We start from the raw sequence: 24,084 nt of genomic DNA, 5'->3' as shown, positions 1-24,084 counted from the left end.
ACCACCCTGGAGAACATCGCCCAGACCTCGAACCCCTCGCTTTACACAGGAGGGAACAGGCTGAGCGGGAAGGCCTTGTGCAAGCTCGCGACAAGCCAATCAGTGACAGTCAGGCCTAGAGCAATCGTGACACTTCCCCGCCCGCAGCCCCTCAGCCAGCTCACTGCGGGGGGGGGGGGGGGGGGGCGGAGTCACAGGAGCATCCCAGGCGGGAGGGGAGCCGGAAGGTGGGTGGGATGGGGGGTGTAGGATCTCACCTGAGCTCCCGGAGAGCCAGGACCTCCTTCCCCTCGGGTCTCTGCAGAGAGGGCGCTGTAGCCCCCTGGAATCCGCTAACGGGAGTTCAAACCCTGTCTCAGGAGATCATGCTTTCTAGATGTGTGATGCCGTGTAAGTTAACACCGCCATTTCTGATCCTCATTCCCCAAGAGGCAAAAGGGGCCGAGCGATACAAACTGGCTGAGTTTTCGGAAGGGCCGAAACACATCAGGACGTAAAGACCCAGCGGGGCATCAAGCGCTACTGGGCTGAGGTAGGACAGGGCACAGGAAAACACTCCGAGGGGGCGCCTGGCTGGCTAAGTGGGTTAAGACGCTCACTCTTGGTTTCACTGCGGCTCAGGTCATGATCTCACAGCTCGTGAGTTCCGGCCCCACGTCAGGCTCTGTGCCGACAGCCCAAAGCCTGCTTGGGATTCTCCCTCTTTCTCAGAACAAATCAATACATCTAGAAAAAGAAGAAAATGCTCTGGGACCGGGGTGGGTCATTTCCTGCGGAGGAAGGTTGCCAAGCCGGCCAGTGCTGTGGAGACCCGGCCCAGGCGGGGGGGGGGGGGGGTCCTCCTCCCGCCCCGTGGCCCACACACACTCGAGGCCACACAGGCTCTCCCGCTCGCACTTTATTAAGTACGGGACGGCTGGTTACGACAGAGGCGGAAGTGGCGGGAAGGCCCAGCCCCCACCCCCACCATCACTGACACACGAAAATAAATACATAATAAATAAATAAATAAATAGCCGGGGGCGGGCACGGGGGAAAAGTGGCACAGCAAACACTGACAACACGGGGACACAAAAGCCCCCCCTCCCCACCGTGGCCACCATCAACGCTGGACTGATACCAGTACTATGATCAGGGAAACGTGGGGCTCTCGGCCACTGAAGCCCCCAGAGCCATTGGGTGGGCCCTCCCCGGATCACACGTTTGTGGAGGGGTGGGTGCCTTCAGCACTTGACACGCGTGGACAGAAATCTGGACCCCTAGCTAGTCCAGTCAGATCCAGATTGTCAAGAGGCCACGCTCTCTCAGACTTCTGGGTTGTTCTCTTTAGGATCGAAGAGACCAGTGAGTCATTATTACCTGGTGTTCTGATCGGTCTACCCAGGAGTGAGGACCTGGAAGGGTCATTGTCACTTTGCCTTCTGATTGGTCCACTCAGGGATCAGGACGATAATGGCCGGTGGTTCCCTAGACCTCTGATTGGTCAGCAGGAACCCAAGGCCAGGACTGGAGGGAGGAAGGGCTCTAGAGGCCCCAGGGAAGGAGTTGGGGATTAAGTGCTCAGGGTTAGGGGAAATCTTCAGTGGGCACAAGGCCCAGATTTCAAAGAGGGGAGTTCACGAGGCAGGAAATAAGGCCACCTGGCCGGGTCAGGCCAGGGCGAACTGGTAGGGGCAGGGGGACAGCCTCCGGAACGGCAAAGAGTGCCCAGCCACCACTGGGAGGGGACGCGAGGGCCCTAACACCTTCCCTGGGTCCCAACCCCACCAGGCTGCAGAAAACGGGGCCCAGGGGCCGGCAGCTCTTGGCCCATCGCCTCCATCTATGGGATCGGGGTGGAGGGTTGCAGTTGCTGGTCAGGTGGGCTCAGTCCTCCAACCCCTCCATCAAGTCCGCGATGCTCTCCACATAGTAATGGGGCACGAGGTCGTGCTGGCCAGACGCCAGGTAGGCCCGGGCCTCCTCCAGGCGGGAGACGCCTGTGAGCGTGAGCACGGTGGTCATGCCACAGCGGTGGCCGAAGAGGATGTCGGTCTCCAGGCGGTCACCCACCATGAGCGTGCGGGTGGGGTCCACGCTGAAGTGCTCCGTGATACACTCGAACATGTAAGGGCTGGGCTTGCCCACCACCAGGGCCTGGCGGCCCGAGGCTGTCTCCACTGCAGCAGCCAGGCTCCCAGTGCCTGCAGGGAGATGGAGACGTGGTCAGTGCGGAGCAGTCGCGGGGGAGGCATGCAGGCTTGGAAACAGAATTCCAGGGAGGCGGCGTGGCACGGGGGTTAAATGAGGCACTACAGGGGCGCCTAGGTGGCTCAGTCGGTTGGGTGGCCGACTTCAGCTCAGGTCATGATCTCACACTCCGTGAGTTCAAGCCCCGCGTCGGGCTCTGTGCTGACAGCTCAGAGCCTGGAGCCTGTTTCGGATTCTGTGTCTCCCTCTCTCTGACCCTCCCCTGTTCATGCTCTGTCTCTCCCTGTCTCAAAATTAAATAAAACGTTAAAAAAAAAAAAAAAAAAAAGAGGCACGGCAATGGGTCAAAATCTTCCCAGTCTTCGTGGAGTGGTTAAGAGTACAGACTGCGACCAGATGCCTGGATTCAGGCTCCATCAGCTCCGCCCTTCTCGGGAAGGCCACCTAACCTCGCTGTGCCTCCGTTTTCCCATCTCTAACATGGCACGGTAGGGGCTGAATGAGCCACTGCGTGTAACCGGGCCTGGCTCAGCCAGTCCCGTCTGGGGTTCGCTGTTGGACCCTGGCAGCTGTATGCCTTTCTTTGGGCAAGCCACGTGACCCTCTCTGAGTTTCCTTGGACTCACTGGAAAAGGAGGATCCAAGTGATAATTGCCCACCTTCAAGAGGTGCTGTGGGCTTCGCAGGGGCAAGCGGTTTGGAAAGCGGAAAGTACTTAATGGACAGCAGTGTGGTTACCGCCACAGGAATGTGGGCTCCTGGCATCAGAAACTGGCACAGCCCTTTTGGAACGCAGCAGGGCACAGAAACGTTCGCACCTCTGCCCCAGTCGGCCTTGGCCGGGAAAGCGATCACAGGCAGAGAAATTCAAACTGGAGACAAAAAGCTACATGCTTGAAGATGTCCGCGGCCCCAGTAACTATAATAAGCAAAACTGTGGACATGCCCAAGAATTTAACAATAGGAGGACTGTTTAGAAAAGGGCAGTCCTGACTCCCAGCCCCGTACCATCCTGCCCCACACAATGAGTCCACTGTGCCCGTCCCACAGGCACATCTTTGTGCCAGACGGTTCTGCCTTCGCATTAATGTCCCTGAACCAACGATGATGATAATCACTATTTACTGAGCACATTCTAAAGTGGGCTGTGCTGGGTGCTCACGGAAGCCCATTTCACGGATGAGAAAGCTGACGCTCTGTGACCCTGAGTAACTTATCCGGGGCTGCACAGCTTCGCGAGCAGCAGACAAAGGGTATGTGTTCGGGTGGGTCTGACCCAGTCATGCGCTGGGCCGGCTTGTCCCGGCTTGGGAGTGCTGAATGCTTCACTTTCAGGAATTTGGTGAACTGCTTGTTAAAGCCACGATGAAAAGTCAACTTACCGTCTAAACGTACAGTCAAATTAACTGTTGAAAACAAAGGCACTAAGTTCTCAAAACTCATTTCTTCCTAATTATCTTAGCATCATCTATGCTCTCGAGATTGCTTACATCTGTAATGATGAAAATACTGTATAATGGTGTGTGCACAAACCTTCCCAACTCCACAGTTCAGTGACTTTATGCTGGGAGCTTGAAATTGGCCATGGTGGGAGTACTTGTGCCACAGAAATTGGGAAATGGTATCAGTTAAGCCCCCCTCCCCCCCAGTTATGAAACAATTGTCAGTATACCACTGGGTTGACCCCAAATGCCCTGGGCCTCTCTCCTTTCACAAAGGGTGACATTCTGAGCAGTCAAGCCAAAGTTACAGAACGATAAAGCAGGCTCGAAAGCAAGAAATCCTCAGGGCGCCTGGGTGGCTCCATCGGTTAAGCATGCGACTTCAGCTCGGGTCATGATCTCACGGTCCGTGAGTTCGAGCTCCGCGTCGGGCTCTGTGCTGACAGCTCAGAGCCTGGAGCCTGTTTCGGATTCTGTGTCTCCCTCTCTCTCTCTCTGCCCCACCCCTCCCCACCCCTGTTCATGATCTGTCTCTGTCTGTCTCTCTCAAAAATTAAAAAAAAAAGACAAGAAATCCTCAGCCCAGCAAGTCCCCAAAGGAGGAGGGGGAGGAGGAGGTCACAGGACCAGGGCGGAGCTGACCCGGAGCAACACTCCTGGGAGGCTCGCCTTGACATCCAACCTAGAATTTGCTTGCTTTCTTGATAACTGGGTAGGGAAGAAAAGCCATTTGCCTCCTTGGTTAGAAATTCCTTCCAGGATGGGAAGGGCTCAACTGAGTCACCCCCAAAGTGTTTTGCTCGGCTCAAGATTGGTCTCGGCCGGGTCGGCGATCTCCTTTCCCACCAGGACAGAGCTGACCGCCCTTAGCGCCCCCCCCAGCCCACTTTATCCCCTCAGCCAATATTTACCAGGCTCTATGCTAGGCACTGGGCACAGAGCAGTGAATGCAACAGGGATTCCTACCGTAGGGGAGCGGGCATCCTGGCAGGGGCAACTGTGAAGAGAGCTCTGTCCTCAGACTACCATCATCCCACTTCATTTAACATCCTGTCATCCAAGGCTGTCACGTGTTTTAGTGGTGACATAGTCCTCAGACAGCAGGCATTTCTATTTGCCAGTTCAAGTGACCGCCATGTGGGCAAGAAGGTAAACACACATTTAGGAGACCCACCAGGGAAGAGGAAAGGAGGGGGAGACAGGGGTGAGAGACCCCCGCTGCGTTAGTTCAGATTTTACGCACGACGGGGCCTTTATTAGTATATTTTAAAAGCACCGTTTCAAAGCCGCCTTTCAGTTGTACACAAACACGGCTGAGCCTCTGCTTCCCCCTCTAGGTCGTGGGAACAATCAACAGGGCCAGTGACCCAATCAGGTGGGGCCAGAGATGAAAGGGGCAGGCAGGCGTAGGCAGGGCCTGGCCCCTCTCTCGGGCTTGGGCTCGTCTACACCACCCTTCCTGAGTCCTAGAGGGCCCCTTAACCCAGTCTTAACCTGAACCGTGAGCCTCCAGGGAGAAACTCACTTTTCATAGCATGGCCCAGGTGACCAGCGAGGAGGGAATGATGGAGATCTGTCCCTACCTTCAGCCTCCTGACCTGGGTAGTGACTTGTCCACACACACTCACCACTGTCAGCTTCTGCCACCGTCTGCTCTCGACTGATTCAAACCCTCCAAGATGTAGGAGCCTCCACCTGCTCCCGCCTCCTCTGCAGGCCTGAACATCCAGATGACAGCAGCAAACAGAGCCTTGGATGGGGCTGGGGTGGAGGCTGGGGTGGCCACAAGAGCCAAGTTCAGGTCTTCCTGTTCTTGGGCAGCTCACTTCCCCTCTCTTAGCCTCAGTTTCTTTATCTGAGAAACGGGACAGTAACTCCCAGCTCCAGAGTAATTTAGAAACTAAGTCAGAACAAACAGCAAGGTACTTCATGAAGCTCTGTACTAACAGTAGAGGGCTCTGGATACAACCCACACCATCTGAGCACCTACTATGTGCCAGGCACTCACCCTGATCACTCTCCCTCTGAGGAAACTGGCATGGTTAGCATTCCCATTCTACACCCAGGACAGAGATGCTCCGACGTTATGTAATTTAAGATTACAGGGCCCTGGGTCAAACTCCATCCACCTCTAAGGCTCCCCGCACACCCACCTACAATCTGCCGCGGCCAATGGTGTTCCAACCGCTCGACGGGGGGACAATCCTTCCAGGCTTTGTTCCCAACTCTCCGACCTCACCCCGATGGCGGGTAGGACAAAATGACAGGAATCCCTGAGGCTGGTTCGGTAAGGCTAGGGCTGGGGGGTCGAGGACCTGGATTCCGCCTGCAACCCCCCTGAACCGCAACGGGCCTCAGTCTCCTCATCTGTTACACGGAGACCCTACTACTGACCCTCGAGTGGTGGCAGTTTCAAGAATTACCAGACGTGGCCATGAAAACGCTCCCCTGGGCTCCTGCAGGGTGGGAACCGCCCTCGCATCTCTCCGGTTCCCCACCTGTCACCTGGAGACACCCCTTCCTCGCCCCTCTCCCCTCGGCGCGGAGGTGAAGCGCAGGTTGCCACCCCACCCGCTTCCCCGCCAGCCCCGCGCTCACCGGGGGTCCGGCTGCCATCGCTGAGCGGGTGCCACGGGTCGCGGTCGGTGGCCACGAGCAGGCAGTCGGGGTCGCGCAGGTGCGCGCACGCCTCGCTCAGCTTGGCGAAGGAGAAGTGCTCGTCGTAGCCCACGAGCACGGCGCGCACGCGCGGGGCCGCGCCCGAGTCCTCGCCGGGGTCCCCCGCCAGGCGCAGCCCCGCGGCGCGCAGCTCGGCGCGCAGCCCCTCGCCGCCCAGCACGAACACGGCGCCCGGCACTTCCGGCGGCCCGAGCAGGCGCTGGCGCAGCAAACGCGCGGCGCACAGCGCGGAGCTGAAGAGCTGCTCGGCGCGCAGGCCCCCGAAGCCGAGGCGCGCGAAGCGGAGAGCCAGCTCGGGCCGCGCGCGCCGGCTGTTGTTGCTCACGAACAGCGCCGCCTTGCCCGCCCGCGCGAGCCGCTCCAGCAGCTCCGGGGCGCCCGGCACGGCGCGCTCGCCGTTCCACAGCACCCCGTCGCAGTCGAACAGGACCCCCTGCGTCCGGCCCAGCACGTCGCGCAGGGCCGCGCCGCGCAGCCGCTCGCAGCGCGCCATGCAGCCGGCCGGCCGCTCGCACGCCCGCACGCCGCGCGGCTCTCCCTCTGCGGGCACGGCGCGCTCGCCCGCAGCCCGCCCCCTTCCCCGCAGCTGCCAATCGACGCGCGGGAAGGGCCAGGGGGCGGAGTCACGGCCTGGCCCGCGGGCCAATGGGGGCAAGAACCTCGGAGAGGACCGAGGCCCCGAGCTAACAGAGCCTGGAGAGCACGGTGAATCGCGGCCGCGGCCGAGGGGCGGGGGCCAATAATGACCGAGCCTAGCCCTTCGCCCCTCCCCCTAGCTCTGCTAGGCCAGTTGCCGCCGAGTTTCAACCCCGACTAGCCTTTTAAAGGATAAACTGACGTTCTTCTTGGCCAGTAAAGAGTTACGAATAGAAAATCTGGAGCGGAGAGCCGCGCTTACGTTCCCCAGCCAATCAGAAGCTTAGTTGCTAGGAGGAAAACAGATGCTAAGGGAGATGTTGCCTTTGGGTCAGAACCCCTTGCCCTCTGAACCTTGGACGCTCCGGTTCTGAGCCAAGTCCTGAGAAGCGTGTGGGTATGATTAGGAGAGAGGCGCATAGTGTCTTCTCGAGCGCTGGGGCCCTTGGCCTAGACCAGTCGTTCTCGACGCTGGCTGGTAGAGTCCCCCGGGGAACATGTATTTTGAGGTTTAATTTGCATACAAGTAAGATGTGCAGATCTTACATGTACAGTTCGGTGACTTTGACAAATGCTGTTTTAAAATACCAAAGCGACGCAGCACCCCAGAGATCCTGACTTAATTGGGTGGGGCCCGGGAATTTATTTATTTATTTGCTGTTTTTTAATGACATAGGGGTTGTACTGCGAGGCCAGGGTGGAGAGGCACTGGGTCACCAGGCTGCGAGAGGCAGCCTGTCACTAAGCACCCTGGGGAGGGAAGGAGCCAGAGCAACACTAGTCAGTGGCTCAGGCAGCAGCGATAGCGTGACTTAGCTGCCTAAGTCCCTACTCGGGGAGGCATGTGTCAAAATTCCAAGTTGTCTGACCTCTGAGAAGGCTCTGAAGACCTGACCGCTAGGAGCAACCTGGGAAAAGCCACACCCTATCAACCCTCTCTGAGGCTCAGATAATTTCTGGTCCCCAATGCCCGCTGGCCTTTTGCTCCTGTAGTAGGTGGTCTCCTTAGCCTGGAATGTTCTTCCTTCTTCCCTGACTTTTTCACCTGGTCAACTCCTGAAAGACTCCTCTTTGAATCACCTCTTCCACGAAGCCTACCTGTGCCCTCCACACACAAAGACATGAGTATGGGTTCGATGGTCAGCCCCTAACTGGTTTCACATGGGCTCCCGGTGCCATTATACTTGATTCTGATTGTCAGCTCTCCTGCGTGTCTGTTCCCAGGAGCTCCCTGGGTGTTGGGCTGAGGCCGGGGTCTGGCTCAGGGTGCAGCACCCAGCAGCCTCAGTGGTTTGCAGACAGATCCATCCCTGCTCTTCGAGGGAGCCTTTCCTGCCTACTCTGAGAACACCAGGGGTTGGGGGGATGGGCATTCACGGGAGCCAGTGCTTATAGGGCGCTTCTGTGTGCAAGGGTGATGCTTTGGTCTTTATAGGAATGTCCCGTTTCATTCTCGGAACGACAGTCCTGGGGTGGAAACTGCTGTACTGTTTCCTGGATGAGGAAAGTGGAACACTAGGCAGTTAATTGCTCCGGATGTGAGGGACGGGCCCAGGCTCTGGAATCAGACCCGCGTCCTCCTTCCACGTCCATGCCTCACTTGCTGTGTGTCTGGCGGGTCGTTTTCTGAGCCCCAGTCTCCTCAACCTGTAGGAAGGTGACGGGATCCACTTCCCAGGGAGAGGAGTCCATGGAAACCACGCATGGAAAAGCACCATGTATAGCACAGAGTAAGAGCTAAAAAAGCTGGCTCTTATCATTCCAGACAGCAAGAAAGAAAGGAGGCAAAGAACAGGAAAGATCTTCCCCTTTATGAAAGTGGCTTCTTTATTTGGAGGGCAGAAAAAAACAACTATCATTTGGGCAGCTGCTCCAGTCTTGTCCAAAATAATTTATTTACCAGCCTTACAAAAAAATACGTTGGCAAGAGACAAATAAGAGTCCTGTAGGGGCAGGCAGGCCCCTCCTTCCTTCCGGCGGCTCCCCTGGGACCCTGCCAGAGAGCTGGGAGTCGGGTGAGGGGCCCCCAAGCCCAGTGTGGATTCAGGAGGAAAAGGTCTGGAAGTGGAGGACTAGCCTGAGTCCTCCTTGCCAGGGGGGCCGACCCAGCGGGCACCGAGGCACTTGTAGGCAGAGGCTGGAGGCCCCCAGCCCTGGGAAGGGCGAGGACTGTGTCCTGGGTAGACCGATGGGAGGGAGGAGATGCTGACTGTTGCAGGGGAAACCGCCAGCTCAGTCGGTCTCTGAGGCAAGGCTCCTGGGCCGGGGTTGAGGGGGGATGGCGGGGGGAGTGGAGGCCCTGCCTACAACCTCAGGGGCCCGTCCCTCCTCTGTGGCCACCCCTAGGTCCACCTGCACAGGCATGCTCAGAGACACTGCGCTAGGGGAGGCCGGCCCCGGGGAGGCCGGGCTGGGGGAGGCTGGCGAACGCCGGCTCTGGCGTCGGGCGGGCTGCGGGGGGTTGGGGGGCAAGGGGGGTGGCACCGTGGGGGCCCGGAGGCTGCTGCCGACTAGACGGCGGGGCAGAGCCTGGGGGGTCACAGGGCTGCCAGAGCCAGGGGGTGGGGGTGGGGCTGGAGGGGAGGAGCGCGGGCTGGAGACCTGGGGGGGCGGCATGGTGGGCCGGGCTGGCGCTGGGCGCTTAGCTGTGGAGGAAGGACAGGGGCAGTTAGGCATCCACATTGCCTGTGGCCAGTCCACCAAGCTCCATGCTACCGCAGGACCTTTGTACCTGCCATTCCTTCTGCCGGGAACACGGTTTCCACAGCCGGCTCCCTGACACTTAGGCCTCTCTCCGTGTCCCTTCCCCTGCCCTGCTCCAGTTATGTGTCATATTTTCCTGTTGGATTTTCTTCACAGGACCTGCTGCCCTCTGAAATGACCATGGCCGTTTTTATTTTGCTTGAGTCCCCGGCTGGAACGTAAACTAAGCGAGGCCATCCCGTGCGGGGTTGGCTAGCACAGCGCGGGCCACGGATCGATACACGGTCGTTGAATGAAGAAACGCTCACCGTTCCTCTGGATTCTTGGGCCACTCTCACCTCTCAGGAGCCACCAGAGCCACCCACCCTGGTTTTCAGAGACCCTGCTACACCGTTCCGATCGCGTGAGGCAGCTGAGGAGCCAAGAGGCCTGGACACGGGTCCTAGCCCTGCCTCCACCCACTGTGGGCTTTGGGCAAATCGCTCGCCCCCCTGGGGCCTCAGTTCCCTCATCGTTAAGATGGGATGAGAGCCTGGACCTCCCAGGGCTGACACAAAGACCTTCAGGGGCTTGAGGTGCTGAGCCCCGGTGAACACCTATCCCACTTGCCCCCATCCAGGAATGGTGGCTGGATGCCTCCTCCTCCAGGAAGGCCCCTGTGTGACCTGTCAACCCCATGCTGGTCCGGAGGGTCCTGTAGCTCTACATTGTACCCCCAGGGAGAAAACTCCAGTGCCCCCTGGGCTGGCTGGGCCCTCCCAAGTGTCCTGATCACTGGCAGTGACCCCTCATCTGAACCCTGCGCCTTCTCACCTGCTGGGCTTTAGGCCAAGTCAACAGGTGAGTGCACCAAAGGGGCTCAGAGGAGCCCCGAGTTTCTTTCCACGCCCAGCCCACCAGCCCTTTGAAGCCTCTATCCCACCTCTTCACTCTGATCTCTGGACTTCTTGAGGGGCCGGACTCCACAGCCCCGCTACGCTCAGGAGGAGGGCTAACCTTTATCGAGCACTCACTGGGTCCCAGCTGCCAGCCAGGAGAGCACCGTTTAATTTGCCCAACAGCCCTACAAGGTAGGCGTGGTTATTGTTTCATTACACAGAGGAGGAAGCTGAGGGGGCAGACAGTGAAGTCACCTGCCCAAGGTCACAGCACCGGAATCTGAACCCAGAGCGTCAGGCAGCAAACCTAGGCTCTTAGCCACCTGGATTCCTGGCCTCCCAGCTGTCCAAAAACACGAGATGGTCTGATCGCCCAGCTCCTCTCCTTGCCCACCCTCTTCCCCCCTTCCCTCCCCTGGCCAACTTACTCTTTCGAGCCATGTCCTCCCCTGGAGTGGCTGCCTCCGAGGGGCTCCTACTGACCTTGGGAGAGGCTGGTCTGGGGGGCGCCTCGGACTCTATCCTGTGAAAGAAGGAGAGGGTCAGGGTCCAGCTTGGCCATCTCCCAGAAGTCTGGAATCTTGAGGAGACTCCCAAGGCACCAGGCTAACTTTGGATCCTCCCAGGACTTGTCCCCTGCCCCTTGTCACTGGGCCTGGGATCTGTCCCCAGGCTGGGCCCCCCTCCCTCAAGAAGACGCTCCTGGCATTGGCCAGAGTTTGGGTCCGTTGAACCCCTGGCTTCCGTGTGACCCTGTGATGGTGGGTCCCCATGGGCCAGGATGGCAGGTAGAAAGCAGGGCCTCGGCTCTCGGCCTCCACTGAATGTTCCAGCCACGAGAAGCCAGAGAACGGACAAGAAGCAGAAGGGGCGGCCATGGCCCCTTCTGGGTCTCCTCCAGGTCTCTGCTCAGTTGGCTCCTCTTTCGAGAGGCTTTCCTGATCCCCAGGCTAGAGCAGCTCCCCACTCCCTCCCCCTAACCTGCTCTCTTCTCCTGTAAGGGCACGTATCACTGCCTGCCATGACAGTACCCATGTATGGATGTACTTGTTGGCTCTCTCTCCCCGGCCCTAGGAAAGCAAGCTCTAAGGCCAGCGTCTGTCTGTTTTGTTCCTCCGAGAAAAGTCACGGTGTGCGTCCTGCCTGGGTGATGACAGAATAGTGCCTGTTTGGTATGGAGACAACATGTACGACGGAGCCCTTCGAGATCGGAAGGACCAAAGAGAACACTGGAAGGTGTTTACAAAATTCCAGCTGACCAGCTCCCTAGTTCCCTAAATCCCCAGGGCCTGAAACAGTGCCCGGAACATAGTGGGTGCTCAGTAAACAGCCATACGACGAGCGAGGAGGCACATCAGAGGCCGAGAGGAATACAGCCTCTGAGTCTCCACCCCGTCCACTCCAAATGGGGAATCCTGGTATTTGGGATGGAAAATACAATAATGACATTTCCCAAGATGCTGTTGGAAGCCCGGAGATCGTGCCTCAAGCTGGACATCTTGGGGCAAAGATGGGGGTCATTCATTTCCATCAGTCCTTACCTTTCCCTGGCAGCCGCTGAGGCCGGGGCAGGGGCTGGGGCTGGAGCGGGTGTGGACACAGCGACCGTTGGAAGCTCCTCAGAAGCTGGCCTGTTGCTGACCTTGTCCTGGGGGACAGGGGCTGAGAACAGGCCTGACACGTTGAAGTTGACGTCTGCAGACAGAAGGAAGCAGGTCTTAGCTTCCAGAACCTCCGCCAGCCTTCCCGCCTCGGCCAACATCAGGGCCTCTTTCCTTTTCCCCCGACGTTACCTGGACCACATATCACCTCCCTACTCCCACGTGAGCCTCACGACAATCCCACGAGGCAGGCAGGATCATCCCCGTTGTACAGGGGAGACAGTGAGGCTCACGGCAGAGAGGCAATTTGCTCCGGGCCTCATAATGAGGCCGCCAGGGACGGAAGCTAAGTCTGGAGGGCACCCAGCTGGGCAGATGAGGGCATAAGAGGACACGTTCACAAAGATGGGAACTTCACCTCCCGGGAAGAGGGTGTCCGCGTTCTGTATCAGAGCCTCGACCACGCCCACCACCTGGATGGAGGACACTGAGGCTGCGTCCAGCTGGGCCTGGTCCCTGGGCCAAAAAAAGGAACAGAGGTGAGCCATCCATTCTGCAACCTGTTAGCGACCCCAACTCTGTGTGGCCCAATCACGCCAAGTGCCTGTTCTCAGAAAGCTCAGGGACCACCGGGGGATGACAAATGTGTCGCCCACGTGCCAAATGTTCCCCTTCCTTCACCCACAACAGGCATCGCTCGCCAGGGACGGGACCCTCTTCCTCGTAGTTCTCGGCTCTAGGCTGCCTCGCCCAAGTAATCGTCCTCAGCAAACGAATGAAATCTTGGTGCCATCTGTGGCCGGGTGAATTATAATGACCCCTCGCCCTTTACGGTGCAGAAAACATTTCTCCATTTTCTCGTCTAATTCCCCACGCCAAACCCCTCAAAGTTGGTAATGATTTCTCTCCAATTTACAGAGGAAGCAGTGGGAGCTCCGGAGAGTGAGCTTCCTAAAGGCATTTCTGGAAGGTCGAGGGGCGGGGCTGGAACGAAATCGCTGGGCTCCCAGCCTTCCAGGCAGCCCGCTACCAGTATCACCCAGAATGCCCATCTCCAAAGCCCCGTGGGGTCCACGCTCCCTTCGGCAGCCTGGAGAAGAGGAGCTGCTTGATCCACTCCAAGGATGGGGAAACTGAGGCCCGGGGGAACGAATAAGCAGCAGACGGGTGGGGTGGGGATTGCCGCCTTCCCCCGAGCTGCAGCCCCTCACCCTTCTTTCTCGGGAGGCCACAGCAGGTTGGGCCCCAGGACGATGGCAATGTTGCTGGGCGTCATTTTATTCACCTCCTGCTCCTCGGCCAGCCGTGCCAGGAACTTCATCAGGTACCTGGGGAGGCAGAAGGTGGGCTTGGCCAGGGACAGGGCGTCTTTGGCCATGAACACCCATTGACGCCCTTGAGGCCTGAGAATTTCTCAGCCTGGGGTTTCCAAAGAGTGGCAAAGGTACCCCATCGGGTGGCTTAAATTTTTTGATTGCTTTTAACATTTATTTATTTATTTATTATTAAAAAAAAAAAAATTTTTAACGTTTATTTATTATTGAGAGAGAGAGAGACAGAGCATGAGCAGGGAGGGCCAGAGAGATGGGGAGACACAGAATCCAAAGGGGGCCCCAGGCTCTGAGCCATCAGCCCGGAGCCCGACACGGGGCTCGAACTCATGAACCGCGAGATCACGACCCGAGCCGAAGTCGGGCGCTCAACCGACTGAGCCACCCAGGTGCCCCAACATTTATTTATTTTTGAGAGACAGAGCAAGACACAGCATGAGCGGGGGAGGGGCGGGGGCGGGGGACACAGAATCCAAAGCAGGCTCCAGGCTCTGAGCCGTCAGCACAGAGCCCGATGCGGGGCTCGATCCCCCGAACCGTTGCGATCACGACCTGAGCTGAGATCAAGAGTCAGATGCCCCACCGACTGAACCACCCAGGCACCCCTAAAATGTTTTAATAGTTAAATCGGCTGACCTGCTGAGCACCATATATGTGTCAGGCATTGAGTTAAGCTGAGACTCTCCCAGCCACCCTGCGGGGTAGGGACTGCTATGCTCTGTGTTTTCCAGATTGAGGGCACTGAGGCACAGAGCGGTCAGTTCACCTGCCTCGGACCACAAGGTGGCAGAGGTGGGAATCTGAAGCCAGGTGGTGTGGCTTCAGAGGTTCAAGGTGTGTGTTTAGCTGCAACGTCTAGCATGGAAGCTAGGACTAGGCCATCTTAGCCGTGGTTTCAGAAATGCTGCTCGGGCCGAGGGGGCAGGCTCGGGCTCACCTGAGGTTGCTGAGGTTGTCCTGGGGGAGGCGGCTGCACACTTCCTGGAGGGCCTCCAGCCGGGCTCCTGGCTCCTTCAGACTGGGTGGCAGGGAGAGACCCGGTGAGCCAGGCCAGGGCCCTGGGGCCCCACCTCTGCAGCCCCGCCCTCCCCAGCATAAACTCACCTGGCTGCCCTCATCCAATCGTCATAGAGGTCAAAGGTCATCAAGGGCTCTGGCAGCTCCCGCAGATAGGACTTGAGGGCACCTGAAGCGGCAGGGCGGGAGTGGGGGGGTGGGGCTTAGACACAGTCCCCCAGGCCCCCTACCTCCACGCCAGTGCCCAGCTCTCTCCATCTGTTGGGAACCAGGCCCTTGTTCCCACTAATGTGTCTAGATCTGATCATTTCTTTGGGCCATGGGCCTTTTGGAGAAAATGCCGAAGGCTGGTGGACCCGGTCCCAGAAAAATGTACGTACACATGGGCCCCACTTTAAGGACCCCTATGTCTCCGGAGGTGTCTCCTCAGCAGATGATCAGGCCCTCAGCCAAACTATCATGGGAGCATTTCAGGCTGTTGAGGGGAAGGGATCTGGGGGGGAAGGCCCTCCTTCCGGGGCTCCTCGGGGCAGGCACCTGCCACGGCGTGGGGGTCGGAGCAGAACTCCTGCAGGCCGCGCGGGTCCGAGGCCATGGTCTGCTTGAGACGTTTCAGCACCGAGGCCCCAGCAGCCAGGCGGAAGAGGCCCTGGGGTGCGAGAGGAAACGGGCGGGGGTCACGGAGGGGCGGCAGGGGAGAACGCCCTGGCCAGGAGGCCCTGGCTCGCTCAGGGTGGGCGCTCGGCCCTCACCGGGCCTGTGTCCCCACCTGGTCTGGTGGGCAGAGTGGGGACCACAGGATGCGTGGCCGCCCTCAACTCTCAAGGTCCAGGACTCGGCGCGAAGTGGGAAGTCTGGGGGCAGCAGGGAAAGTGGTGGGGACACAGGCGTCTGGGTGGGCGCGGAAGGGAGGAAGGAGGCCGGCAGCACTGTCTAGAAGCCCAGGTCGCTCTGCGAGTAGGCTCCGCGTCTAAGGGTCTGTCCTCGGGGCAGGAGCCAATAGACCAGCGCTGGCAAGGTACACGGGACGGATGAGGGCAGCGCGAGGCAGTGACTGCATGGGGGTCCCTGGCTTTACTGACACCTTCTCGTGTGCCACTGGGCCCGTGTTCCTCTCGGCCTCCGTCTCTCCCTCGTAAAATGGAGCTGGTGGAGGCTCCTTCCCAGGGTTTTGGGGATGACTAAACGGAGCAAGACGTGGAAAGGGTTTACGGCATAGCAGCTGCCCATGAACATCACTCAGTGGGCCGTGATGTCAGTTTGGCAACAGGAGGCCGTGGCCTCACAGGCACCTGTGCTCTAAGGATTCCGGCCCCCGTGTCCCTTCCCGACCTGCCCCCACGGGCCCCACCTCTTCCTTCATGCCCTCAGAAAGCAGCATCATGACGCAGGCCTCGATGGGCAGGGCGATGTCCCGGCCCAGCTCTTGCAAATGGGTTCCCAGTGACACCCCATACACCCTGAAGAAGGGGGCGGCCGTCATCGAGGGGGAGGGGTCTGCAGGGACGAGACAGATCAGTGGCCCGGGCTCCCCCCCGTCCCTGGACAGCCAGCCCCCACCCCACCCACCCCCAGACATCCTCAAGGGCTCCTGCTTTGCCCAATCTCTCTCGAATCCACCCACCTCCACTGTGTCGCCCCTAGCCCGGGCCATCACCCCTTCCCTCCTGCCTCTTAAAGGTCTCCCGACTCCTGTTCTGTTCCCCTTCATTCCATCACTCCGCACGGCAGAGTGACTTCTCAGTCACAAATCGAATCGGAACGCATCTGCTCAGAACTCATCCGGGGCTCCCTACTGCCTCCCAGGATGGAGTGCAAGCATCTCAACATGCCCTGAGCAGGGCTGGGGGCGGGGGGGGGGGGGTCCCCTGGGTCCGCCTGGGTCCCCACCTGCTTGGCTGTGGTTCTCCCTCAGCTCAGCCAGGGCCGTGTCCAGTGAGCTCAGAGACTTGCGATGGTAATCAGCTTGGATCTCCATGAGCTGCGGGGACAAGGGGGTGGCCCCAAGGTGGGTGAGGGAAGCTGAGCCTCCCCCCCGGAGTCCCTAAGAACACACCCCTCCCTCCCACATCTTGAAGGGTGTCTCAGGGGGCCCCTGGTGTCCACCCCTGAGTTCCACTGGCCGGAACCCACTCTCAGACTCACGTGGATGAAGTGGTTGGCATATGTGTCCTCCTTGGTGGCGAAGTGGTAAAGGTCGGCCAAGTACTCGTCCTTGGGGACAGAAAGGGGAAGGCTCACACCCCTTGCCAAGAGGGGAAGCTGAGGCCTAGAGGGGTTCGTGACTCGTCCAAGCTATACGTGGAAGGCCCCGGCCAACTCTCCTCTCTCTGCCAAGGTTTGCACTTGGGGATGGCCCACAGGGACCCCCCTCGAACTCTTACATATATAGTGTGTGTTTAGAGAGAGAGAGAGAGAGAGAGCACAAGCAGGTGAGGGGCACAGAGAGAGAGAATCCCAAGCAGGCTCTGCACTGTCAGGGCAGAGCCCGATGCGGGGCTTGGACCCACGAGCCGCGAGAGCATGACCTGAGTCGAAATCGAGAGTCAGACACTTGACCGACTGAGCCACCCCGGCTCTTAAGGGACTTTTACGGCTTCTAGTCCTCATCTCTGTGCCTCACACCCTAAGCACGGTGGCTTGTATTAGTCACCATTCATTCATCTGCTCACTCAGCAAACACACCGAGATCGTGGTGAGTAGCCCAAGTCCCCGCCTCCCAGGAATGACGGGTACGGTGTAGACACAAGAGGCCACAAGATAGTGGCCGAGTACACACAGCTTGGAGGCTGACGGCCTGGATTCAAATCCTGGGCTCTGTTGCTTCCCAGCTGTGTGGCCTTGGGTGAGTCACATCGCCTCTCTGAGCTTCAGTTCCCTCCCCTGTGAAATGGGGTCAGTACCCGCCCTCACCACCCCCTCACGTCCAGGGAACTCCAAGTGCTCGCTCACCTTGCACTGTTCCACCTTCCTCTTCAGTTCCTCCTCCTCCTCCTTCAGCGTCTCCACTTTGGTGGCGGTGGCCGTGTGGCTGTAACTGCCGGGGCCACCGCCCAGGCCCTGACCGCCGCCCGAGTTCTTGGCTGCCTGAGCGAGCCTGGCAACGATCCCAAGGTGGGGGGGGGGGGGGTCACTGTCCCCGTTGCGTGTCCAGAGCCAAGTGTCCCTTCCACATGCCTGACCCCCCAGGGTTTCGGGATTTATGGATGAACATCCCAGAGCTCTGCTTGCCCTGGGCCTCCGCCCAGCCTGGGCCATGAGTGCTCAGGGGCTCCCCCTGGCGGTGGGCTTGGTGATCGCGGCCACCGAGCTCCAGAGTGGAGGGTGGGGGCGTCCTGCAGTCCAGGGATCTTGGGGGATCCCTGATAGCTACCCCAGGCTCTGGAGTCACCCCCGGCTGGCACGCGCACGCGCACACCCATGTTCAGAGAGGAACTCTCACATGTACCCTCACCACATGTGTTCCTAAAGACCGGATGAGTCCCCAAGTACATACACTACCCAGTGGATCCTGTCCCCGCTGCTCTAGTGTGGGTTCTGTGGCCACCGTTATGGGCTGATCTAGGCATGGACCCCCCCAACCCCCAAGGACCACGGCTCCCACCTGCTCTTCAGGGTGTTCCAGTCAGACACCAGCTTCTGCAGGCTTTTCTTGTGCTTGAGGATGGCCGGCAGCTCCTCCTGGGGGCAGGTACATGGGGAGGGAGGGGGTCGGCAGGCTGGGGAGGTGGGAGCCGAGGCTGGGCAAGCTGGGCGGGGACGGGGCAGGGGGCAGGTCACCTCACTCAGCCTGCTGAGCGGCTGCAGGACATCCCTCTCCAGGGTCATCTCAAACTCGGCCAGAATGCGGGCCAGCTGGTTCTGAATGGCACAGCTCATCTCTAAGGCCTTCCTGTGGATACAACACCGGTGGGCCCAGCCCCCAGAGCTCCTCACTCCCGTCCGGAAACACGTGATGGGGCCTCCTCCCTCCCCGTCACCTCCTGCCCCTTCTATCTGTCCTTCATCTTGGCTGAGCCAACGCCTTCCCAGACCTGGCCGCCCTCACTGACCTGGATGCCGCCCCCCGCCCCCAGCTCAAGACACTAACTACCCCCATCCTGGTCACCCGTCCCTCACCTGGAACCCCTCCCAGCCCAGATCCCCCGCTTGGCACCCCGTTCCTGCTCACCCCATGCTGGAATCAGGGTCCAGCTCCTTGAAGCTCTCGGCCATTGTGGTGGACAGAGCCATGAGGGGGAGCTTCTTCTGCAGGAAGGGCAGGGCGGGCTGTGAGCAGGGGCCCCCAGTGAGCCTCCCACCACCCCACCCAAGCACAAGGCAGGCTTCTCGGGGTGGGGGGGCGGGCAGACAGAGCCCCACCGAAGCACTGGGTGTGGACAGGGGAAGAGGGAAGCCGGGAGGGCCACAGTCTTAGGTAGGAGTGGAGACCGGATGATGACGAGGCCCGGAGGAGTGACCTCTCCCTGTGGCCCCGTCCCCTGACCCCACCCCACCTGGGGTGCCCTTTTCCCCTCCCAGAAACCAATCAACTGGGCAGGAAGGAACGGCCAAGTACCCTCACACGCTAGGAAACCAAGAACAGAAGGCAAGGAGCTTGCCCAAGGTGACACAGTTGGAAGGAGAATGGAGGGACTGGGAACACCCTGGGAGCCGGGACCTTCCCCTGCCCCAGGGCTTATGTGGCTGGACTGAGTCACTGCAGAGCTCAAAACCCTCCCACTGAGAGTTACTGGGAGCACCAGCTTGGGCCGGAAAGACCAGGGATCAAATCTCAGTTTTGCCACTTACTAGCTGTGTGACCTTAAGACTTTACCTCTCTGACTTCATTTCCTCCTCGGTACAAAGTGCTAATAAGGCAGCCTCCTCCTAGGGGGTGTCGTCGGCAATTAAATGAGGCAACGCATTAACCTATCTTAGCCGCAGACTAGCGGTAATCAGTCTACAAATGCTGTTGATTAATACCAGTGAGTATTAATATCTGCCCAACTGCCACTTCCTTCAGGAAGCCCTCCCACACTGCCTCAGTGCAGAGGGCCTGCTCTGCTCTGCTCTGGGTGCAGACTGCATCGAGAAGTTCAGGTGCTGTCCGAGGCCTGGCCTTGGCTCAGGGGGTTGGTGCAGATGGGGGCGGGGTCCAAAAGGGGATGGGGAAGAGGCAGAGCCTCATCAGTGCATGGCCTGAGGGGTCTTGGGACAGAGCAGTCCGGACCCTCTTGGTGTTGGAGGCTCAGACTAGCAGGGGGACCCCAGCCCCGACCTCCCTCTCCCATTGGACAGAGGTGTTCGGTCCAGGCCCCTCCTTCCCGCCTCCCCCCGCCCCCCCCCCACTTACCACCCGCTTGTCCATGTCTGCCCCGCTCTGGCCCTGCAGACAGGCCTGCAGCCGTTTGTGGACATTGTGGGCCGCTCGCTTGGCTGGCTCCAACCGCTGCTCCACCTGCGAGGGGGGCTCTGGGTTTACGCAGCGTGGCAGGTTGTTGCCCCTCACCCGCCCCCCCCACCGCCGCCCTGTTCTTTCCCAGAGCAGGAACCACCTTTCTCTTCCCTCCTCCTGGAGACCCCATGGCCAACAGCTTGGGGAATGACTCAACCTGACCCCCCAAATGGCGTCCTCGTCCTCGCGGGGCCCTCTGCTGACAGCTTGCACGGGCCTGCCCTGCCACCCGCCCGGGCACGTACCTGGTGCAGATCCTCCCCCAGGAACTCGGCAGTCTCCGGGGTGCTGTTGGGGGGGGGGGGGGAGGAAGGAGCTTCTGCTGAGGCGGCCCGGGTTAGGAAACCCCCTGCCTCCCCCTGCCCCCTCAACAGGGCACCTGGACCCCGATCGTTCCCAGCGCCCCTCCTCGTTGGAGGCCGCCCTGGGTGGCCCGCCTGCCTGCCTCATCCCAGTCGGAGCACATTCCGTGGGGGCGGGAATAGGATACATGACTTTTTCCTCCTCCACCCAGGGCTGTGTCCTGCGAGAGGGCGGATGAAACCCAAGGCAGTGGAGTTGAGAAGCCACCCCAGGGCCCAGCCTCTGTCTTCTGCTGACCCCGGGGGAGAAGGAGGCCAGGGTGGCCCCAAGAACGGGAAGTGTGTGAGCTCACACACTCCTGGGCTGTCAGTCACGCAGGACTCTGGCCTGGGGTGGTCGGCAGGCCCTGGGTCCCTGCCCGGGGACACACGGGACGCTGAGGCCCGGAGCCAGGGGGCCTGACTGCCCAGGCTCACACAGGCATCTGGGTAGCTGAAGACTAGAGCCAGGTCTCTGGGCACCCAGTCCCCTCCCCGGAGGCCCAGAGAACGGGGAAACTCGCAACACAGGGGGCAGAGGAGAGAAAACAGGCCCTGGGTGCTCCCCAAACTTCTGGCTTCCACCCCACGGGCTCAGGGGGTGGCGGGGGTGGGGGGGGCGGGGGGAGGGAGAACAGAGACCCAGGGATGTTTCCACCTGAGGCTGGGAAAAGCAGAAGCAAGAGAGAGAAGCTGGAGGCCTCTGGGCTTGGTGGGGGGAAGAGGCACACAGCTGGACAAGGGAGGCCCCTCAGCCCTCCACGACGGGACCTAGTCTCCTCCCCTCCCCCAGGGTCTGGGGCCCTGATCGCCCCTCCCCCTCCCTCAGGCAACCAGAGATGGTCAGCTGTCCCCATTGTACAGAGGGGACAAGTGAGGCCAGGGAGGATCATCCACTCAAGAGGCGCATGGAGGCAGAGAAGACCCAGGTTCCTTGATCCTCCCTGCACTCCGCTCCAATCGGGGTGGGGGTGCCCCCTTCCCCCAAAGGGCCTAGCCCCTCCGGCCAGAGCCCGGGGAGGTGGGGGTGGCATCCCAGAGGGGAGGGAGAAAGAGAGGGGCTCCGGCCAGTCAGAGGGCGGCTGTCCAGCCGTCCCCGCCTCCCCCAACCCTCATCCCCTAGGGTCCGGGGCCGGGGGTGAGCTTGGGGCCGGGAAGGCGCGGGTTGACACTCACCGTCCCAAGCTGCCCGTCTGGGCCAGCTGCCGCATGCGATGCAGCTGCCTCTTCATCATCTTGGGCGCGGGCTGGGGGCCGCGGGGTCACGGTCGGGGGGCGGGGGGGGGGCGAGGGCCCGGCAGCCCCCGGCCCAGCCTGCCTGCGCCCGCAGTGCCGCTCTCTCCCCGGATGGGTGGGCGGCGCTCTCCGCTTCCTGGGCCAGCCGCGCTCCGGCGGCCGCTCGCTCCCTCCTCCTCCGCGCGCGACTCCGCCCCCAGCCCCCAGGTCACTCCTCTCTCCAAGTTTGTTTTCTCGCCCGTCCCCGGCTTCCGGGCCCCCCCTCCCCCGCAGGCCCCCCGGCCGGTCCCCGCGACTGTCGGGCCGGCGGCCGCCTGGTCGTCCACAGGTTGTGTGGCGGCCCCGCCCCCGGCCCCGCCCCGCCCAACCCCGGTGGCGGGAAGCAGGTAAGCCGGCTCCGGCCACCCGCGGTGGCCTCTGGGTTCCTGCCCCCCACGCAGGCCTGCCGGTCGTGGGTTTAAATAACTTTCACACACACACACACACACACACACACACACACACACACACCCCTTTTTTTTTTTTTTAAGTTTCTTTATTTTGAGAGTCAGAGAAAGAGAGTGAAAGAGACAGCACGAGAGGGGGAGGGGCAGAGCGAGGGAGGGAGGGAGAGAGAGAGAGAGAGAGAGAGAGATGGCTGATGGCGCAGAGCCTGAAGCAGGGGCTCGATGCCACAAACCCCGAGATGACGACCTGAGCCGAAATCAAGAGTCCAGCGCTCAGCCAACTGAGCCACCCAGGCGCCCACTTTCGCACCCCTTTTAAAGGAGAAAGAGAGTTCCACGCTTAGGAGGCAGAGGCCAAGGACAGGCCTCTCCAACCTGTACTGGCCCATCTGGGCCGGCCCAAGGATGCTGCCCCCCGGGTTCCCTCTCCCAAGGATTCCCTGGCTACCTTGAGCTAAAGGTCGGGGGGCTGGGGGGGGGGGGGCGTGCTTCCCGACTGGAGACTGGCTGCGGACTTTGGCTTCCTGGGGCCACCTTGCTGCTTTGTGCCCTTGGACAAGTCCCGGGAACTCTGGACTTGCTGTCTTTATTGGCCTGATGGGCCAGCTGTCCTGGCCCTGCCCATCCCGAGGAGTGGACAAGATAACCCTGCCTATTCCCGCTGCCCCTTTAAGGGGGGTGCCCCACCCTCCAGAGGAGCTCCCTGACACCCTGCTCCCTCCATCCGTAAAGTCCCTTCCTCCAGCAAACTTCTTCAGTCCTTGCCCTTCCTCTCCGAAGGCAGTGATGTGGGTGCTGCTCTGATCCCCCAGACTCAATAGGAGTGATTTCTTTGGCCCTCCACCCAAAACAAAGTTGCTCCATAACAAAGTGCTCCAGGGCCGCCTGGGTGGCTCAGTCGGTTAAGCGGCTGACTTCGGCTCAGGTCATGATCTCGAGATCCGTGAGTTCGAGCCCCGCGTTGGGCTCTGTGCTGACAGCCTGGAGCCTGTTTCCGATTCTGTGTCTCCCTCTCTCTCTGGCCCTCCCCCGTTCATGCTCTGTCTCTCTCTGTCTCCAAAATAAATAAACGTTAAAATTTTTTTTTTTTTTTTTTTTTAAAGTGCTCCAGGGGCGCCTGGGTGGCGCAGTCGGTTAAGCGTCCGACTTCAGCCAGGTCACGATCTCGCGGTCCGTGAGTTCGAGCCCCGCGTCGGGCTCTGGGCTGATGGCTCAGAGCCTGGAGCCTGTTTCCGATTCTGTGTCTCCCTCTCTCTCTGCCCCTCCCCCGTTCATGCTCTGTCTCTCTCTGTCCCAAAAATAAATAAACGATGAAAAAAAAAAATTAAAAAAAAAAAAAAGTGCTCCATAACTGTTAGTGAATACAACATGAGAGACTTTGGGCAACAGTAGGTTCTCCTTACTCTGAACCCCCACCCTCTCTGGCATCAGGGGCCCCAGGGCTGGGGGCAGAGGGAGGGGCATCAGGTAGCGTCCGGCCCCGCCCATTGCACTTTGCTTTGTTGCGAGTTTTAACTTAGTTTGAGGATTACTTGAGCCCCTACCGTGTGTGCGTGGGCAGACTGGGTACTTCACGAGGACGAGGACGAGGAGGAGGCCTGGCACACAGGGAGGACTCACTGGACGCTGGCTGCTGCTCCTCCAGTCCCTAAAGGGAGAGCCAGACAGGCCCGCTGTGGGTGGGGGAGGGGCCGAGAAGGGAACGACCCTCCAGCTGCTGCTGCTGGAGTCAGAGCCTCCCAACTGCGAGCCCACGGCTCAAGCTGGCCCGAGGAGATCCCAGACAAGGTCCCCTAGCCCACCTCCCCGTTCTCCACTGGAAGACCGCTGGTGGGGATTCTAGCGAAAGGGCAGGCTTGAGGAATGCCTCGACGGAGGGAGAAATCAGAGTCCAGCGTAGACGTGGCTGCTTAAAATGTAGGGCTGGGGGGGGGCGGGGGGCGCCTGGGTGGCTCAGTCGGTTGGGCTGCTGACTTCCCCTCGGGTCATGATCTCGCGGTCCATGAGTTCGAGCCCCGCGTCGGGCTCTGTGCTGACAGCTCAGAGCCTGGAGCCTGTTTCGGATTCTGTGTCTCCTTCTCTCTGACCCTCCCCCGTTCATGCTCTGTCTCTCTCTGTCTCAAAAATAAATAAACGTTAAAAAAAAT

At 60.1% G+C, this 24,084-nt stretch overlaps 2 protein-coding genes across 4 annotated transcripts; both read right to left on the bottom strand.

Annotated features, from left to right (window-relative positions):
• Window positions 1-885: 885 nt before the first annotated feature.
• On the bottom strand, window positions 886-6,947 carry LOC123591737 (pyridoxal phosphatase). Its single transcript, XM_045466401.1, has 2 exons — window positions 6,231-6,947; window positions 886-2,183 (listed from the first exon to the last, which is right to left on the bottom strand). Exons 1-2 carry the CDS (start codon window positions 6,802-6,804, stop codon window positions 1,867-1,869), a joined length of 891 nt encoding a protein of 296 aa, XP_045322357.1. The 5' UTR covers window positions 6,805-6,947; the 3' UTR covers window positions 886-1,866.
• Window positions 6,948-8,750: 1,803 nt separating this feature from the next.
• On the bottom strand, window positions 8,751-21,785 carry SH3BP1 (SH3 domain binding protein 1). Of its 3 annotated transcripts, none has more exons than XM_045466399.1 (18): window positions 21,432-21,785; window positions 20,160-20,202; window positions 19,813-19,917; window positions 18,649-18,725; window positions 18,258-18,369; window positions 18,082-18,158; window positions 17,430-17,574; window positions 16,623-16,691; window positions 16,368-16,458; window positions 15,829-15,974; window positions 15,015-15,126; window positions 14,565-14,646; window positions 14,398-14,478; window positions 13,341-13,457; window positions 12,548-12,645; window positions 12,070-12,223; window positions 10,957-11,051; window positions 8,751-8,951 (listed from the first exon to the last, which is right to left on the bottom strand). In XM_045466399.1, the coding sequence occupies exons 1-18, from the start codon at window positions 21,488-21,490 to the stop codon at window positions 8,803-8,805; spliced, it is 1,812 nt and encodes a 603-aa protein (XP_045322355.1). In that variant the 5' UTR covers window positions 21,491-21,785; the 3' UTR covers window positions 8,751-8,802. The 3 variants fall into 3 exon arrangements, with proteins under 3 accessions (XP_045322355.1, XP_045322356.1, XP_045322354.1); XM_045466400.1 differs by having other exon boundaries at window positions 8,819-8,940; window positions 21,432-21,784; XM_045466398.1 differs by having other exon boundaries at window positions 8,819-9,592; window positions 21,432-21,782.
• Between the last annotated feature and the right edge of the window lie 2,299 nt (window positions 21,786-24,084).

Source organism: Leopardus geoffroyi, chromosome B4 (genome assembly GCF_018350155.1).
Source record: "Leopardus geoffroyi isolate Oge1 chromosome B4, O.geoffroyi_Oge1_pat1.0, whole genome shotgun sequence".
Lineage (NCBI taxonomy): Eukaryota > Metazoa > Chordata > Mammalia > Carnivora > Felidae > Leopardus > Leopardus geoffroyi.
Note: the sequence above shows the minus strand (reverse complement) of the source record. Positions and strands in the feature narration are given on the sequence as shown.

Excerpts from the sequence above, each read along its gene's own strand:
- SH3BP1 (XM_045466398.1), bottom strand. The coding sequence starts at position 21,490 with ATGATGAAGAGGCAGCTGCATCGCATGCGGCAGCTGGCCCAGACGGGC. Across the intron at positions 18,370-18,648 it reads GACCCTGATTCCAGCATGGG|GAAGGCCTTAGAGATGAGCT; the intron begins GTGAGCAGGAAC and ends TTGTATCCACAG. Across the intron at positions 15,127-15,828 it reads CTGAGGGCATGAAGGAAGAG|GGCCTCTTCCGCCTGGCTGC; the intron begins GTGGGGCCCGTG and ends CTCGCACCCCAG.
- LOC123591737 (XM_045466401.1), bottom strand. The coding sequence starts at position 6,804 with ATGGCGCGCTGCGAGCGGCTGCGCGGCGCGGCCCTGCGCGACGTGCTG. Across the intron at positions 2,184-6,230 it reads CGATGGCAGCCGGACCCCCG|GCACTGGGAGCCTGGCTGCT; the intron begins GTGAGCGCGGGG and ends ATCTCCCTGCAG.